We start from the raw sequence: 18,487 nt of genomic DNA on the forward strand, positions 1-18,487 counted from the left end.
GTCTCGTCCATTCTAGGGTGCCAGGACGAACTCTGCCAAACCGTGGATGCTTAGGTCACGTCCCCAATCTGTTTTGTTTTTAGCATTTTACATAAAATAGGAGGAAAATCATTGTTATGGCCAACTTCAATGTCACCATCAATATTATTGTTGACCTCCATCAAAGTGCATGCTTCAAACTTTGAACCATGAACTAGACAAACTTTAAGAATTCTATCATCAGGAATAAACTCGCAATATCCAGAGTTCACATTCTCAGTGGTAAACCAAGTGACTCTATCCTCAGGTGGTACCTCAATTTGAACTGAGTTCAAAGGCATAGACCTATCATATTCTTGACCAATTGGAAGCCCTTTCTTGTCAAGCACTCGTTGGACGTATAATTGACCATTTGCATCCATACATGAAAATTTTGGAATATGTGTTAGTCCAAGGTTATAAATTTTTCTCAAGCCTTGTACGCGTAAAGGAAGTTACACTAATGATGCTTGAGGGGGCACCTGTTGAAATAAAAAAATTCATTGATAGCAAATAAAATTCTAGCCCAAGTTTAAAGAAGTTGGACTCATAACTAAAATGGTTTTTGTGGACTTGTTGCTAAATTGGTTTAGGCCCAAATGAATTAATATTAATATTTTTTACAAGAAAATATTAATATATTGAAAGCAGTAACAGAATATGCTTCATGTACGTGACTTTGGAGTGTGGAGTTGAGGGGGCTAACTGAAAATGGGAAGTTACTCCCACCCATTCAGTTTTTTCTGGGTCTATAAAAAGGGACCATTTGTGAGCAAACAGAAAGGAAGGAGAAAAAAGAGAGTAGAAAACAGAGGCAAAAACACAGAGGAGGAGGAGCACCAAACTGCTGCAAAAATCCAAAGAAGAGGGAAAAAGAAAAGAAAAAGGGACGCAAGTAAAGGGGATACAAAGCTCTGTCACAATACCATTAAGGAAGGTATAAAATGATTCATTAATTTGAGCATTCTCTTATGAACAACTAACTTGCAGGCAAAAGAAAAAGTGTAGAAGAAACTGTACAAAAGCCTTGGCGATGGAAGATGTAAACAAATCTTGTCAAAATGATGGTAACTGTGCTACTTACGCAAAGAGAGCTCTCACGAGGACCTCTTTGTTGTGAATTACATATGGGCTTCTGCAAGAACCCCACTGTACTAAGTGCTATGAACACCTTATGAGTGTCCATAGGCACGTTGTGGTACTCAGAGAAGACCTTGCGAGTGTTCTTGAGTACCAAAAACAGAAAACCTCAAATCCCAAATGCTTTGTTACGTGCCCAACCCACCTTGCACAACGAAATTCCAGGTTTGCAAATTGGAGAACAAAGAGATGGCAAAACGTGTTGTAAGGGGTCAACAATCCTGTTTTAGTCTCACAGATATGCATAAATAGAAATATATATATATATATATATATATATATATGAAAGCAGATACTATTGATTGCCTGAAAGTCTACTAAAGTTGATGACTGACATCCAAGTATCATGCTTCAAAGGGTTGCCAACAAAGAAAACTCACGAGCCAAACTGTCTATGCAAGTCACTAAGGCAACCCTTCTTTGCAGCAAATTGCAAATATCATAAAAGGTTCTCACTTTGTTGCTGGCAAAACATGAAGCAAATGAGACAAAACAAAGCCAGCACCTCAATTGGCGGTATGATAGCCCTCTCAAATGATGTGAGTCTGCAAAGGGAAATATGCAAAGCCTTAGAAATTCCAATCAAATTGGGAAGAAAATGATGCACCAAAGCATCAGCAAGCAAAAAGCAAAAGAAAAAATGACTCACCAATTTCAAGCTAAGAAGCCTCCTCCTATGTTGTGGCTGTTGAAGAACCCAAAAGTAGCATAAGCCAAAACAAAGAAGCCAAAAAGTCGAAGAAGAATTCCCATGAGCTGAAAGAGAAACTAGCAAAAATGAGAAGGAAAGTGATGAAAAGCAAATAAGGGAAAAGAAACAAAATTTAAAAAAAAAAAAAAGAAGAAGAAAGACTTGCCATACGCAAAAGGAGAAGTCAAAGCTAAAATGGATGCACAACTTGCTGCCAGCAACTTTTCTTCAAACCAAAGTTTGGTCTTCGGACCAAAAAATTGAAGAAACTCGTTGCTCAAAGAAAGCCTTCCTGTCAAGTCAACACAAAACCAAAGATGAGTATGTCAAGTCAACACAAAACCAAAGATGAGTATGTTTTTTAATTATCTGAAGGTCTCTAAGCACATATAATGGGTAAAGACAAAACCCATTTTGTAGAAGACTACCATAAGTACATAGAAAACAACAAAAAGCAAATACTGCCAAACTCAAATTCGTGGCTGAACTTTGGGATTAAAGAAGGGAGAAGCTTCAACTATGAAGTTGGTACTGCCAAACTCAACGAAATACACAGATAGCTCTTTGGCTTGTGCATGTTGTGTTAGGCAAAGAAACCCAACTCGTGCACTTCACTATGCTAGCTTGGAGGCTACAGTCAATTGATTGGTGGAACATGAAAATGATCCAAACATAGATCAAATGTCATCAGTACTAGTCAACACCAAAGTTGAGGCTCCAAAACCTTCTCTCACGGAAGAGCAATTGATAACCAATCAACAAGAGCTTAGGGAGAAAGCTCGCAAGAAGAAAGAAGCAAGGAAGAAGAAAAGCAAAAGACAAGGAGAAGAAAAGTAGCAAATAAAGAATAATAAGCTCTGTACTTCTTTTTTTGGTTCAAAAGCTCTATATTTCTTTGGGAGACTTTGAAAAAATACAAAGGAGAGAGAAATTTTGTAAAAGAAGCCAAAATGGACAAAATTGCCCTTATTTATTTTTGGATTTCCTAAGAAATCTTTTACATTTGCATGTCTTTGATTTGAAAGTTGAGAGATTTTTCTGTCTTTTTTGAAAAGCTTTGGCTTTTTCCAAAAGTGAAATTTTTTTTTTTACTAAAACCTAAATTTACTTATTTCTTTTGACAAATAGGCAATGCCTTTCAAGTTCCAAGACTTTCAACTAATAATTTAATAGGCTACGTAGTCTACTCTGACATAAATGAGCAAAGGAAAGGACCAACCTTGTTTTAATGTCTCTTTGGTTTTGGCATCTCAAACTCAAAGCTCTGATTGTTTATGGCTAACAGGTAGCTGAAGAGATATATAAATTGGTCTAGTTTGAATTTAATTTGAACTACTCCAGATAACGATGGGAGTGACCCAGTTTGAATTCATCTCTATTGCTCCAAATCGATATCAGTTTTGGTTTCAGTTGGCAGCTGCTCTCAAAACCTTTCTGATGTGGAGTTTTTGTTTATGGGCCAATTAATGGAAATGTCAAGGGCTAGAAACAAATTGATGGGTTGACAAAACATATTACCCATTAACTCTCAAGAGCCCAAAATATTTTATGGGTGGTCCAAATAAATTATGTGGTTAATGGATCAATTTTTTAAATCCTCAAAACCATATGTGAGTAAATTAATGGGCTCATTAAAATGGCTTTTAATTTTCTTTAGGCATTAACAATAAAAAATGGTACAAAACCATTCTAAATTTTCTCATGGGTCATCTACCTATGCAAATTTCAATGAGATCAAATTCAAATCTCTCAAACATAAAATTCTTTCAAGGGCTCATTCATTCTTTGAAAGTCCAATCAAATTCTCAAGGAACTATGTCCGGTTTGATTCCGCCAAGGATATGTAGGCAATTTGGAAATTCAATCCAAATACAACCGCAAGTCCAAACAGAATCCTTGGTGTACCTTAACCAAATTCACCCCAAACACTTTTCCAACTACAGAATCAAATTGAATCCCTAGTCCAACCAATTACATCCAAATTCCATGAAATGTTTCTCATACCACAAATTCTTTCAATGGGTCATTCATTCCTTGAAATGGGGTATGTAGGCAGTCTAGGGTTCCCTGGATGCAGCCGTAACATAAAATCAAATTCCATTATTTATTTCATTCTTCATATGGAATCAAAGGGTTTTCTCTTTCCAAAGAGATTATAATTAAGAGATATTTTTATATTGAATGGATCGTACTCAATTAAAAATAAAAACTCTTATTTGTAAATAAGAGTGAGATTATGTTGGGTGAATTTTTAATTTCTTTATTACATTTTTTATCTAACAATTATATTACTGGGAGGAGAAAAAAATGTAGGACAAAATTAGCATACAGAGTTTATATAAAAGAAATTTTTTATTTTTTGGTCCAAACAAAATTTGTCTTTCATTAAGGAGAAGACACCAAGGGCGGCAACAATTCAAACCTAGAACAAACACTGAACTTCCATAGAAAAACAAAAGACCAAGACTATAGATCATTTTTCATTCTTCTTTTCCTTCTTTTTAAAATGTTATTATTATATTCAAGTAATATAATTCTCTTTCTTTGTTATTGCTGGTAAATTGAATCTCAAATGATTGAGAATGTTTATTCTCTTTCTCGTTTAATGTTGTGTTGATAAATTCTATTCTAATCATAAATTTAGGCTCCCCATTCCTCCTTTCTTTGGTTTTAATTTTGAGGGCATTTGAGTCTATTTAAGTGAGTTTTTGGCTATTTTTTAATTTTTTTAATTTATAAAAATTGATATTATGATAGCAACTCCACCCATTTGCCATGGTAAAGGGCAAGGGGGGCTAGGGCAGATACTATTCACTTGAATAGTTGCTGCTCTTGCAAAAAGCAATGTGTGTTTCCCTCGTTTCCATTGCCATGGCAAATGGCAAATAGTATTCAAATTTTTTTTTTGGTACCTAAACAATTAATTTGGATAATATAAGGAGAAGAAATTGAAAAATAATAGAAGGAGAAGAAATTGTATGAGTATTTGGTGTTGAAAATGAAGAAAAATGGTAGGTATTTAAAAAAAGTTCAGAATTTTTTGGTGAATTTTTTTGACATTTTTTTGGCCCAAATAAAGCCCAGCCATTGGATTTGAAAAAAAAAAGCATCAGAGTGACAGAACTGCCACATGGCGTAAAGTTAAAAAATTTGAATTATCATGACGTTAGCGACCTTGGTGGGTCTAAGGCTAATTTCCCGTGGTGGCCGATCTCGAGGATGCCCGAGCTTTATAAGCCATTGGAAGCTCCTTTTTGGGCTCGGACCCTATCCTGCCAGGGCTAATGGCAGCCACTGGAAATGCTTTAAAAGTAAAAAGTAAATTTTGGCTATATTTATAAAAATTCAACATGATTCTACAAAGGAGAATTTGAACTCGGGTGCAAAGTGGAGGCACATATGCTCTAATCAACTTGGCTAATGCAAAGTCCAAAATTTTTAGAAGCAACATGTTGGTGGAAAAAACTAATTAGAACTTTTTATAAAACTGATTTTTATTTAAATACATTTTCTATTGAGAGAGGGCGCTGGTATTACACATGAAACCACAATATTTCCTCAGCCTTTATAAAACTGTTTTTAGAGTCTCGACATTTGAGTTTTGGACGTCCTGTGATGATGTTAGAATATTAAAAAAATTGAAAATGATTAGGTGGGAAAAAAGAAACCAAAAGAATACAAACAGGCGACGGCCGTCTATTTTCTTCCTTCGCTTTTCAAAAAAGCAACGAAACCAGGCCCATTGCATATATTCTCTCTCTCTCTCTCTCTCTCTCTCTCTCTGTGTTTCTCTAGATTACCAATTTGGATAACTAAAATAGGAGCGAAACCTGCATCTGATCCAAGAATCTCAAACCCTCTTTCCCATTATTTATTACAGCTTCATCATCTGTAAGTCCAAGTTTCCCTTTTTGTCTTCATTGTTCACCTTTTCTACATTGCTCTTTAACACTACCAAAAAAGCACAACAATTCAACGGCTAGGGTTTCAGCTTGATTGCTCTAAATCTTTCTTCAGGCTTATTGCTGTATTGGGTAATCAGGAATATTTGTTTTCTGTATTTGCTCTTGCATTTTATCTTGTGTTGAATGCTTATGGTTATAAATAGATATTTCTTATATATGTTTGCTTTTCGGTTTTGGGTTTTGGTCAACTAAGGGTTTTATTATAATTGAAATTTTGGCCCTTCATGTATTATTTGTTTTGTGGTCGGCCATTTGGTTACTCAGACGACAAGACTAAAGAGAAAAAGAGAAATGAAATTACAATCTTATGTGGTATTTGTAAGAAAGAGCGAAAATTTATAAATTAAGCTTATATTAACTTGTACTGGCTCAATTGTACCATTCTAAATGATGAAATTTGTACAATAATACAAGTTTTTTTTCTTCTTCTAATTTTCTGAGCAACTGAATGCATTTTGTTTAAACTGTTTACTTAAATGAAGTGGTGGGCTCTGACCCACATTTGGTTTCAGTTAGAGATTTCTTTTTTACAATGTCAGTGTGTGAATTTTAAAGAATAGTTTTTGGTGTTTGCCACAGTAATTGGTTTGGAGAAATGACGAGGGTGGGTCGAGATTTTGGGGATACAATGCAAAAGGATGCCGTTCCGGCTGTGTCTGCTGACGTGATATTTTCCTCAAGTCGATTTCCTAATTACAAAATTGGAGCTAACAATCAGATTGTGGAGGCAAAGGATGAGCAAAAGGTACTATCAATGAAGGAAGTTGTTGCACGTGAGACAGCACAATTGTTGGAACAGCAAAAACGCCTTTCAGTCCGTGACCTTGCCAGTAAATTCGAGAAAGGGTTGGCTGCTGCTGCTAAGTTGTCCGAAGAGGTTAAATGGTTTCAAAGTTTTTTGCATTTTGCTAGAAAGTTAGTTTGCTTTCTAGTGAAGTTTAGTATGTGGTTTGCTTCAATCACCTTTTAGTTTTTTCTCTCACATTTTGGAGGCTGAAATTGAGGGAAATCTTGGAAATTTTTGGTGCTTGCTATGTTTTCAGAAAATATACTGGGAATTGAATAATTTTCGTATTATGAGAAGTTGTAAGAAGGTTCTATTCTCTTTTTTGTTTTGTTTCGTTTGAAGGTTTAGTATATTTAATTCACTGTAGCTGTGAATCTCTTTTCAAATTGTTTTCAGTTGAAATAACTTGGGGAATTTGTGGTTTAATAGTTGTAGGCTATGATTGTAGAAAATGATTCTCTTGTTCCTTTGGGAATTGAAAATGAACATCTAAATATAGTCAATGATTACCAAATTCTGAAGTATTCTCTTATTGAATACAGGCTAGACTTAGGGAGGCAGCTTCTTTGGAGAAACATGTGCTTTTGAAGAAGCTTCGGGATGCACTGGAATCATTAAAAGGACGTGTGGCTGGCAGAAACAAGGATGATGTAGAGGACGCCATTTCAATGGTTAGTTGTTCATTTGCATCTTTTTTTAATTTTCTTATTATTGTTCTTTTCAGTAAACTTATTCTACTTTTCAGTGTTAACTGGTTGATAGTTTATTTTATATAGCATGTAAAATTTATGAGGGGTACCAATTGAAGCATGTGCCTATTTGGTTGGACTTCTTTATTGCAAAAGTACAGGATAGCTTCTTTCTTTGTCTTGTTTCATGGGTGGATTTCTTCTCCCCTACTGGATAATGTTATTGTATTTTTGCAGTGAGACAGTGTGAGATCTGACAAGGTCTGTATTCTTGTATCAAATAAAATAAAAGATTTGATATTTGGTTGGACTTAATCAGTTCGTTTTATGTGATACTCAACCATGAAATATGAACATATTTCTTTGACAATTTTGTCTTCTTTCGTGTGAATTACAATTTACAAAAGAGATGATCTATATCTACATTTCTTGCAATTCAGAGAGTTTACGATCTGCACCCACATAGCTAGAGATTGTATGTTTTGGATTTAACCCCATCATTACGGGTTTAAAAGGAAGCTGACTATTGGAAATACTAACCTTACCTGTATGACACTTCCATTCAATTTAACCGGCAGATGTGTTCACTTGACCCTGTTTTCCAATCACCTCAACCACCTTGGCTTATCCAGCCAAGGCATCTTGACTCACAATCCACCACTTTAGGCCACACTTCTTTGTACCTGCTTCATCTTTTCTTCAAATTGGTACATACCAAACTGGCACAGGATGGACGTTATTGATAACCATGGTTTGTTCAAAAAGCTCAAGAGTAAAGGACTACCCTTGTATACATTTGAGTCATTGGATGGTGGTTAATGCTTCTTAAAGGTTGGAATTTAAGGATTTGGTGAAGATTAGCACCGTTTTAGATGTTGCAATGAATTGGAATAAGGTGTAGTTGCTCCACAAAATTCTGTGCAAGGAGGCTGCTCATGCTTAGATAGGCATTTAGGGTAATGTTAATTGACTAAATGTGAAGGCCTATCCACCCTTTAATTAAACAAGTTTACTCACAGAAGAAATCTATGAAGTTTCAGGTTAACAAGGTACATAAATTTCATGAAATGCAACAAAATATATAATATGTTAAATAGAATTCACAAAGAAAACTAAAAGAGTATAAGAGAAAATGTCTGGTGAGAAATTAATTTCAACGTGTACAATTAAACCACCAATTGGTGAGGGGGAGAGAAAGATAGAAAGAGACCACAAAAAGAAAAAAGAAAAAAAAAAGAATGAGAGAAGAGTTATGGGAGTTTACAGTCCTGAAAGAAGCATTTAATGCCTTAACCACTGATATAATAAACTAACAAGCCTTGGAAAAATGGATATTGTCAACATTTTATACTACAGAAAATGCTATAATTCCCCTCCCACCTTTTAGTTTTGCCTGTGTTCACGGATGCTGTAACAAATGCTTACCATTCCAATACCTGCCATTTAATTAATTCACCAAGATTAAATGATTGCATTTGGAACCATATTATTCTCTTTTGCTATAGGTTACTAATGAATTGTTTGATTTGTTATCTTTATAGTCTTGTCATCTTATGATATTTTAACTTTTCCTCCTATGTTTTCTTATATTGGACTTTCATTTTCCATTTCCAAGTATGTTTAGTTGTCTCCATAATGTTTCACTTGACCCCTTTGTCTTGATTGTTCCTTCCTATAATTGTTTTGGCTCAGCTATCTTCAAAAGGAACAAATAATGACCAAGAAATTTATGATCGTTTCTTGCAGGTGGAGGCTTTAGCAGTTCAGTTGACTCAAAGAGAAGGGGAGTTAATGCAAGAAAAAGCAGAGGTCAAGAAGCTAGCAAATTTTCTTAAGCAGGTAATTTGATATAATTTAAATCTTAAGGGCCCGTTCATTAATGTTTCTTTGGTTGTTTTCCTCTTTTTGCAAAACCAAAACGGTACAAAACATTGTTCGGCAAGTAAAAGGAGAAAACATAGGAAAGCATGATCTATGACAACATTGGTTCCTCTTACACATAAAAACACCAATCCACATTAATAACATTGGGTGATGAAGATTATCAACAGTCAATTTTGCTACATGCCTCACAAAAATTGGTCTTGATACATTTCTTATTTGTTTGTTTAATCACTTGAGTATTTTCCAATTTGAGTCTCTTAATCCATTTTTAGGCTTCAGAAGATGCTAAAAAACTTGTCGATGAGGAAAGAGCTTTTGCTCGTGCTGAAATTGAAAATGCCAGAGCAGCGGTACAGAGAGTGGAAGAAGCCCTTCAGGAACAAGAACAAATGTCTCGAGCTTCTGGGAAGCAGGTGTGTGCTATATGCGTATTTTTAGACCGCAAAATTTCTAGAGCAAGAGTGTTTCAACTGTCACAGCCTTTGTTAATTTCTATATACGGAATGCATCCATATTGACCCTTGGTCTTTGAACTTGTGTTGCTTGTTGCATTGTTTATAAAGCATGTTATGTTAAGGATCAAGGAAAACATAGAATTTTTGAATGTAACATTTATAGATGTTATAGTTATTAATAATGCAGAGATTGCCATGTAACTTTTATAAAATAGTGTATCTCTGCCAAATATATGGCATTTATAGTGCAAACAATATTTTACTTTAACGTTTGTCCAAAAAAAAAAATTTGTACTTTATTATTTATATTTACATTACTTAAGTACATATTTATATTAGATAAATCAATTTATCTCTTCTCTTGTATGGAACAATTTATCTAAGTTTTATAGCAATTTCATATCGATTATATATTGAATTGACAATTGAATTTTATTAGATAACAGAGATTATAGTTGTTGGGAATACTTTAGTAATATTGGTTATATTTATCAATGTGTAGAATACTAATGACATGATCCATGGGCTTTATAATTCTTTGTAAGTTTGTAAAAAACCTTAGCCCATAAACTTTATCAAAATGCTCAGCCCATGTCTTTTGCCCGCTTTCTTTAGCATGTGGATTACTAAGATACGAAGACACTTCCACACAGGGGTTACTGAGATCTTTTTTTTTCTTCTTGTTCTTTTGTGTGGGTCAGTAATAAGGTCTCTTTTGTTCCAAGATGTTTACAAAATGGGCCAATCCGATTTCACTGAAATTGACCTGATACAACGAATTTCTATTGAAACTACTGAAATTTCTGGAAAGCGTCGGCAGTGTAATTTTATCGGAATTTTCAGTGGTTTCGGTGATGTTTAAAACCATTGTTAGGATGCGGAATTTTAATACATTTAATGCTTCATTAATGGTTATCATGCTTCTTGACATTAGAATGACAATTTTGGACAGTAGTAGTATTTTCATTTCATGTTCTCTTTGGTTGTTTTATATTTGAGACACATGAGTAGTATTTACTGCATTATTAATTTAGCATGTCTGTCCACAATTCTATAATTAATCTTTTTGACCAGTACAATTTCTGTGAGATGTTTAGGACTTGGAAGAATTAATGAAAGAGGTCCAAGAGGCTAGAAGAATCAAAATGCTGCATCAGCCAAGCAAGGTGACTTTTTTGATCATTCGTATTTATTTTGTTTATAACTGTAGACTTAGAATGGTGTTGTGTGTTCTGTTTCATTTAAGTAATAGAGAAATGTTATCAGGATATCCTATGAATGTCTTGTATTAAGTTTATACAATTTGGTTAAGGATCTCATGTTTGAAAAGTGTGGGTTGTTAATTTATTACAAGTTAGATTCTTCCAATTCACAGGGTGAATTATCATATGCATCCTTGAAATATTGAGTTAATTTTGAGGGTGTACGTGCGTCTCTGCTTTGTAAACTTCTATTCTTTTAAAGGTATTATGCTTCTTGTAAAAAAGACATCCAGTAAGTGACTTTTCATTTGCATCCACCAACGATCGAGTTTAAGTTTGTGTCTTTATGCAGATATTTTCTTTGCAGTGAAGCGGAAGCTTCCTGGTTTTATGCTTCTATGCATATCTAATATTGAATTAATAAACTGCCAAAATTTACGTATTTTCTTGATATTACTTTTCTTTTGTATAACGAAAGCCACTTCTACTTAAAATTACTCTCTTTTCAATCTTTTTTAGTGACTCTTGCCTACATGATTACACCCTTTTGGGCTCTGTTAATAAATTTTTACTTATAAGAATTTCTTCATGGATTAATCATCAATTTGTAGGTTATGGACATGGAACATGAACTTCGAGCATTGAGGGCACAGCTCACAGAGAAGTCTAAGAATTCTGTTCGACTTCAGAAAGAGGTTTATTCATTTTGTAAATGCTTTGCCTATTTTGATATATCAAACTTTTATGATGTGGTTTGATGAGTCTCCGTTGCATAACATATGTCAATATGCTGAAATTCTGAAGGGTTCAAACATTTATGCATTTTCCAATAATTGATGTTAACATGGAGGTTACGCTTTGCCTTTTTGTGTTTATTGCTATGCTGCTTTGGTTTTTATTATTATTATTATTTTTATTATATTTCGTTTTTGGATCTGTTGTATATGCATTCTCTCGGTGCTTTCCTGGTTCTGGGAATTCCTTGCATTGGATCTATGGTTTATTGAAATCAGCAACTAGGTTTGCTGGGAAGTTTGTTATGGTAGACGATGCTCAAATATAGTTTTTTATTTTATGTTATTCTTTGAATTTTTAGTTCTTAATGCATAAAAAAACCTTGAGATTTTAGGCAGAGTAGGAATTACTTTTTGGGAAAAAATATGAAAAACCCTAAGAACAAATCTCATATTGCTAAATTGTTATGGTGGTACTTTAATTATGCCTCCACTTTCAGAAATCGTCCTTTCCGTCTTCTCAATCAACCTTTCCGTTAAAAATGAGGGTATATTTGTCTTTTCATGTGCTAGACAGCCATATCAGCATCTCATGTGATTTTAATCCAGATTTGTTCCCATGTTTTTTATTTATTTTATTGTTTGGTTTCCTTTTCGATTCCCCTTTCAAGATCTCATGTGTTATCTCATCAAATAGATTCGGTTTTGTTTTTTTTGGGAAGGGTTAGGAATTCGGGGTTGGGAAAAGATATGGGTGGGGAAGAAATATGAGAAATTGATCATGGCTGGGGAGAAGTTGGTGGGGTGGGTGGGAGGAAGGGCATTAGATCCAAATTTAGAACTTGGAGCCTCTGAACTATACATCCAGTAGGCATTAGATCCAAAACCCTCCAGGCCTGAGTTGATGGAAAAGAACAAGGAAAAGGAAATTGGCATGGGAAGAAATCCGGGTGGATGGGGGGGAAGAAGAAATTGGGGGTTGGTCGAGAGAGAGAGAGAGAGAGAGAGAGAGAGATTTATTTTTAAAAAAACTTGTGTGAGAAGACATTTTTGCCCATGCTAAGTAGGACTTGTCCATGCCACATCATCATTTTAACGGAAAAGTTGACTGAGATGATGGAAAGGACGATTTATGAAAGTGGAGGCATAATTAAAGTACCACCGTAATAATTTAGCAATATGAGGGACGAAAAGTAAAGTTTGGTCTTTGTCCAGGGACCATTGCTACAATTTTGCCATTTACGTTCTATAAGATGAGGCGAAAGTTGTAGTCTAGGAAGTATAGGACAGAAAGCTTTCTGAGACCCATACCTATACTTCTGGAGTTATAGAAGCCCATAAGTTGCCTCCAGGTCTTAATGGGTTTCTTTCGTTTATACTGGATATAATGCAGAAAACTAGCTGCTAAAACTAAGCTTGTCCGGGGTCCTTAAATTTTTTTATTTTGGCGTTTGTGTCCAATGGTGTGAAAAGCTATGGTGAGGCTCAGCACGTCAATCGCCTTAGGTGTGTGATTGTTTAGCAAAAGTAATGGTAAGTGCATGCTTTGCTGTCGAGGCACTGCATAGCATGTGCGATTTGCTGAAGGCTGTGGCACCATATAGGGTTTAGACTTCTTATATGCTTTAAGTTTTCCATTTGTCCTGATTGCTCCTTTTAAATGACACAGTTTATGTCACGTTTCTTTATCTTTTTATTTTTTTGGTCAGATGTCATGTTTCTTTCATCAATTGGGTCTTTAGAAAAATCAATTGTTTCTTTTATGTTTTAGTGGTGGCTTGTGGTTTACCTTAGACACTTGGCGTCATTTTGTTTTATCTTGACTAAAGCTCAGGCAATAGACAGTGGAAATAAAAAAGGATTGTGGCATATATGGCCCACTTAAGGAAAAACTAAAAGAAAGCCTTCTAAAAACTCAATAACTTTATAGAAATCTATCAATGGTAAATAAAACAAGACTTTTAATACAGTAAATACTAAGGAAAGTAAGACTCTTAATAAACTTACATAAAACGCCTTGCCTTTAACACAATTCATTGCATCTACACTCAACTAAATTCTATAATTCTTGTATCGATCATCTGTATTTAATTTACCTAGAAGAGAAGGTAATCTCATTTCCTCATTGAAAATAGGCATATCCGACAAATGAGTACTGGACACAAAAAGACGTTTCACGTTTTGAATATGTTTTTGACAAGTTAGATGTGTGTCATGAAGTATTGGAGGATTTTAGTATATCCAATCTGGATAAAATGAGGAAATGGCTCTCTTGACAAGTATTTGCTAAATAAAGGGATGATTCTGGCCTGGATGCAAGCTATTCTTTTCCAGGGCAACAATGGAAGCAATCAAGTGTTAATTCCTACGAAAGATGAATGTTTAACATGATATAAAAGATGAGTTCATAGTGCTTGAAACGCTGGTTTTGATGTGGGAAAAGGATGATGGTCTTATTAGGAGTTTGGTGGTATATACTTGTATTTGGTCTTTCTCCTTTTGTTTCCTTCATTTTCCAGAGTGTTGAGGGTGTGTGTGGCCCAGTGAATGGGGGTAGTATGATATTGGCCTGCTCTTTGTACTCTTTAATTCTAACACTATCACTTTGTAACTTTCAGCTGGCAATGAGTAAGAGGGGCTTGGAACAAAATTGCCAACTATATGAATTAGATGGCCCTGAAGCCTTAGGTTCATATTTGCGAATTCAACCTTGCTCTGATGATGCTCCAGAACTTTCCAAGTGTTCGATTCAATGGTATCGTGTATCATCTCAAGGTGGCAAGAAGGAGCTTATATCAGGTATATATATGTTTTCTATACTTGTTCTGATTTTTCTGAACAAGGGCACGATAATTATTGGTTGGGTGTTACATGCATAGGCTGGTGTCACATCATGCTCATTTTGTTACTCTTCACTTCCTTTGGTGTAGTGTGTGTGCTCATGCGTGTGTGTTTATTTGATAAATAAATAAAATTTTAATAAATGAATGCCAGTGGCAGTTAACCATGTTGTCATAAGCATGCGGACATGCACTTAATTGCTGGGTTGTCTTTGATATGTTCTGTGTAGCTTTACAGCTGTGGATTTTTGTGTGTTTTAATGTCTGATATGTGTATGAATTCCTTTGCATGAAGTAGAGGAACTAGCGTTGTGGGCCAGGAATCAGAATAGCCTCCTACTTTCAGATTGTGTCAGATGTCTAACCAATTATGTCACCACAAGCTAGCAACCAACTAATTTCAAATTTCCGTCCATTGGAAATAATTGACTTGATGGATTGCAAATCTTGTGCTATTATGTGGTTGATAATATTGTCTGATTCACTCACGTACCCAACAATATTTATACTCAAAGTCCATGTAACATGGATCTAACTAGCTAAAAGCTCACTCAAGTAGTGAAGTGTTTTGGCTTTGCCTATATAGTGTTGAACGCTCTGTGCTTGGACCTTGATGGTAATTTAGCTGAGGCTAGACTATGACATTATTGATTCAGTGGGAGAAGCAATCGTGGGCTTATTTCTCCCTATGGTGGAAGAATCGAAGATACATTCACAAACTTCACCATGCAATGCTGCACTAAACTGAGTGTCATTAAAAGCTGTGCTAATAGGAGACTGTCTCTGGAAGTTCATGATTGTATAGTTTTTTTTTTTTTTTTTTCCTTCCACTTTAGTTGTAGAAGGACAAAGGATAGGGGTATCCAGGACCCTCTTATTGTTTTAAGAAGAATGACTGAATGGGCTGGATTCAAGACCCTCTTTTTTTCTTTAAGAATAGTTGGTTGAATGGGCAGGACTGAAATGCCACCCTTAATGTTTCTATGCAATCACTTTCTTCTTGTTTGATTGTTTTATTGGTGGATTTATATATATATATATATATATATATATATATATATATTGGGCAAACTGGTTTATGAGGACTATGATATATTTTTTCTCGCAAGTTATTTTTTCTTTCATCTCAATTCCTATAGCTAAGTTTGTACAGCTCTGTTGAAGGTGTTAGATTGAGTAAAGTTTGTTGTTCTATGATATCCAACTGAATGCAGAAAGCTGTAGATTCAGATACCTTATCCATCAAGATTAGATTTTGTCTTTCCCTTTTTTGTCTTTTTTGTCTTTTTTTTTCTCTCCCTTTCTGCTAATGTCAAAGTTGGTTTTCATATTGGGTGGAGAAGCCCAGGAGGTTTTGTGAATATGAAGGGCTTAGAAACTGAATACCCTACATGAGATATTTACATTTTCAACACGTCCCATGTTGCTGGACTATGCCACACATTTGCATTAATTATATTGGGTAGCTTGTAGCACATGTGCCCAAATTGTGCTTAGCAAGTGGATGAATTGCTTGCTATTGAAACCTTGCTAAAGTTCGAGCAATGGGTGGCCCATGAGTTTGCATATGCAAGGCTTAGAATACCATAGTTGAGATTATTATATTTTCAAGACATATCTGTATTCATTTCTCATTCTACTATCCCTACCACAGGTGCTATAAAATCAGTTTACGCCCCAGAGCCTTTTGATGTTGGGCGAATCTTGCAAGCTGATATTATTTTGGAAGGCCAGTGGCTAACGTTGACAACCGCTGGTCCCATTGATCCTGGTCTGGTTTAGAAAACTTATTCTCTTCTTACATCAAGTTTGAAATTTAAATTACTAATACATTGTGATGACATTTATTTCAGTTGTTCAAATCTGTCAACATTTTTGTCTTTTCGTGATTTATAAAAATAATAATTGCAAAAAGGGCTGATTTCATTGTTACCATCAGCTGCTGGTTTGGGAAGCTATGTGGAGGCACTTGTGCGGAAGCATGATATTGAGTTCAATGTATGAATACCCAAATCTTTTCCCCAATTCTTTGTTTGCATACCTTATTACTTTTTCAGCCTTTGTGTGAGACAAAATTTATGTTTTATGGTTGAATTACAAATGATATTGCTTTTCAAAATTATTAGGATGATCCTTTTGTCAGTTTCCTAAGAACTTTTCCATAGATCGTGTATGGACTGACTACTTATTAAGTTCATGTGCTCTGCTCTGTCCGTATTGAGTTTTTGTGGAGATCAATAACTAAATGTATAAATCTTAAAGTAGGATTAACTTATGGAAGAAAGTCTGGCGTCCTCGTGGCTGTCCATCGAGCTTGGGTTTTACCCTCTTCCTTGATTTCTGTAATGATATTTCAGTTATCTCATTTATTCTTATAGTACTGCTGAAAAAGAAAAAAGGGAAAGAGAAGTGTTATTTTCCAGCCTTAAATCACCCATTGCCTGTTTGACGTTTTTTTATTACTTTCCAGGTAGTTATTACCCAAATGAATGGGGTCAATCATCCCTCAGAATCTATTCATGTATTTCATGTTGGAAAGATGAGGATTAAACTTTGCAAGGGAAAAACAACAATTGCTAAAGAATACTTTTCTACTTCGATGCAGGTATTAGATAATTTTATTAGTTTATGTACGTGTTAGTAATATACGAATGTGGATCTATCCAATTGCCTGATCATCCTGCTAATTACTTGAGGCAAAAGCCTGTTCATATATAGAAAATAATTAATTGTTAAAGAAACAGTAAAACAGTGAATTTTGGTGACCAAAATGATGTGGCATTATCCTGTCTAAGTATCTTTCTTCCCGTAGGTTTTCTGTTGCATTTCATTCTAAATGCACCACATCTGAGATGCATAAAGTGCAATGTACTTCTGATAGCAATTATTTAGTTGTCAATGCAATTGAAACCAAAATAGAAACAGCTTCCCAATGGGCAATGATTTTTGTATTATAATGTTAGTTGTTATCCTTTATTTTTGTTTCAGTGATTTTAAACCATGTCTATGATGTTGTTTGTTGGTGTCCTATAGCTATGTGGAGTTAGAGGAGGTGGGAATGCTGCAACTCAGGCATTGTTTTGGCAAGCAAAACAAGGACTTTCCTTTGTATTGGCATTTGAGTCAGAACGAGAGAGGAATGCGGCCATCATGCTTGCCCGGAGATTTGCTTTCGATTGTAATGTATGTATAATTTTATCGTTCACTTATACTATTCATTGTTAGTTTTAAAATTCCTGCTTCTCCTTGCTCTTTCTTGGTTCCTTGTTTTGCTATATGAAGAGATTGCTGATAAGAAATACATAATATGGCAGATCATGCTAGCTGGGCCGGACGACAGAGCTCCCTTAGAAACTAACGGAGCCCCATAAATATCTTTTTTTCAGTAAATGTAATTATTGAGTTTTCCCTTGTATTATAAGTTTGTAATAGTAGAATGTGGCATTGTGTAGTTCGTATAGGCGCTTGCATCTTTATTTTTCCTTTCCCTTTACAACATCAAGGCATTTTTTTATTTGCCTTTTTGTTTTGAGTGTAATTGATGACCACCCACGTTTGAAATTGGAGGTTGATTTCAACTGTAACATCTTTGAATGTTGAATGATCGGTATATTTGATGATTGGTGCGTGCTTGATTATGATATCAATGAACTTACAATTTGGTCTTGAGTAAGGTAGATGGTTTTGGAAATATCGATGGTCCAAAAATACGGAAATTTCAATGAAAATATCGGGAAATTATTGATATCAATAAAAAACACGGAGAGTGTAAGAAAGACTTGGAGATTTTTCTTAAAACTTTGGAGGTTGTTTATTTAGTCAATTATCTCCAAAAAAAAAAAAATTTGAAGTAAATGCATTGCATGATGGGTTTATTTGATTTAAGTTGATTATATAACAAGGTAATAAACACTAGTGTATAAAATGTGTAGTAATTAATGAAAAAAGATTAAACACACCATAATAATTTATTTATAATGATTTACTATAATATTTTACATCATATACATTCCATGGTAAGATGCATAAGTGGCTTAGTACCGCATCAAGTTCCTATAAGGTTCTAATTTGAGTTATTTACA

The 18,487-nt window shown here is 34.8% G+C and overlaps 1 protein-coding gene and 1 long non-coding RNA gene across 4 annotated transcripts; one reads left to right on the forward strand and one right to left on the reverse strand.

Annotated features, from left to right (window-relative positions):
- Window positions 1-1,056: 1,056 nt before the first annotated feature.
- Window positions 1,057-2,733, reverse strand: LOC148919316 (uncharacterized). Its single transcript, XR_016125413.1, has 3 exons — window positions 2,016-2,733; window positions 1,808-1,914; window positions 1,057-1,703 (listed from the first exon to the last, which is right to left on the reverse strand). It is a non-coding gene; the product is annotated as an uncharacterized LOC148919316 (long non-coding RNA).
- A 2,710-nt stretch (window positions 2,734-5,443) lies between these two features.
- Window positions 5,444-18,046, forward strand: LOC103326909 (stomatal closure-related actin-binding protein 1). 3 transcript variants are annotated; one of them, XM_008229158.2, is made up of 13 exons: window positions 5,444-5,740; window positions 6,394-6,691; window positions 7,144-7,272; window positions 9,037-9,129; window positions 9,447-9,587; window positions 10,727-10,795; window positions 11,443-11,526; window positions 14,184-14,364; window positions 16,060-16,176; window positions 16,345-16,403; window positions 16,876-17,010; window positions 17,439-17,588; window positions 17,720-18,046. In XM_008229158.2, exons 2-13 carry the CDS (start codon window positions 6,410-6,412, stop codon window positions 17,774-17,776), a joined length of 1,497 nt encoding a protein of 498 aa, XP_008227380.1. In that variant the 5' UTR covers window positions 5,444-5,740; window positions 6,394-6,409; the 3' UTR covers window positions 17,777-18,046. The 3 variants fall into 3 exon arrangements, with proteins under 3 accessions (XP_008227380.1, XP_008227381.1, XP_088904078.1); XM_008229159.3 differs by having other exon boundaries at window positions 5,560-5,883; XM_089047952.1 differs by having other exon boundaries at window positions 5,561-5,740; window positions 6,375-6,691.
- The last annotated feature ends 441 nt before the right edge of the window (window positions 18,047-18,487 follow it).

This window comes from Prunus mume, linkage group LG3 (assembly GCF_029339155.1).
Source record: "Prunus mume cultivar Tortuosa linkage group LG3, ASM2933915v1, whole genome shotgun sequence".
NCBI lineage: Eukaryota > Viridiplantae > Streptophyta > Magnoliopsida > Rosales > Rosaceae > Prunus > Prunus mume.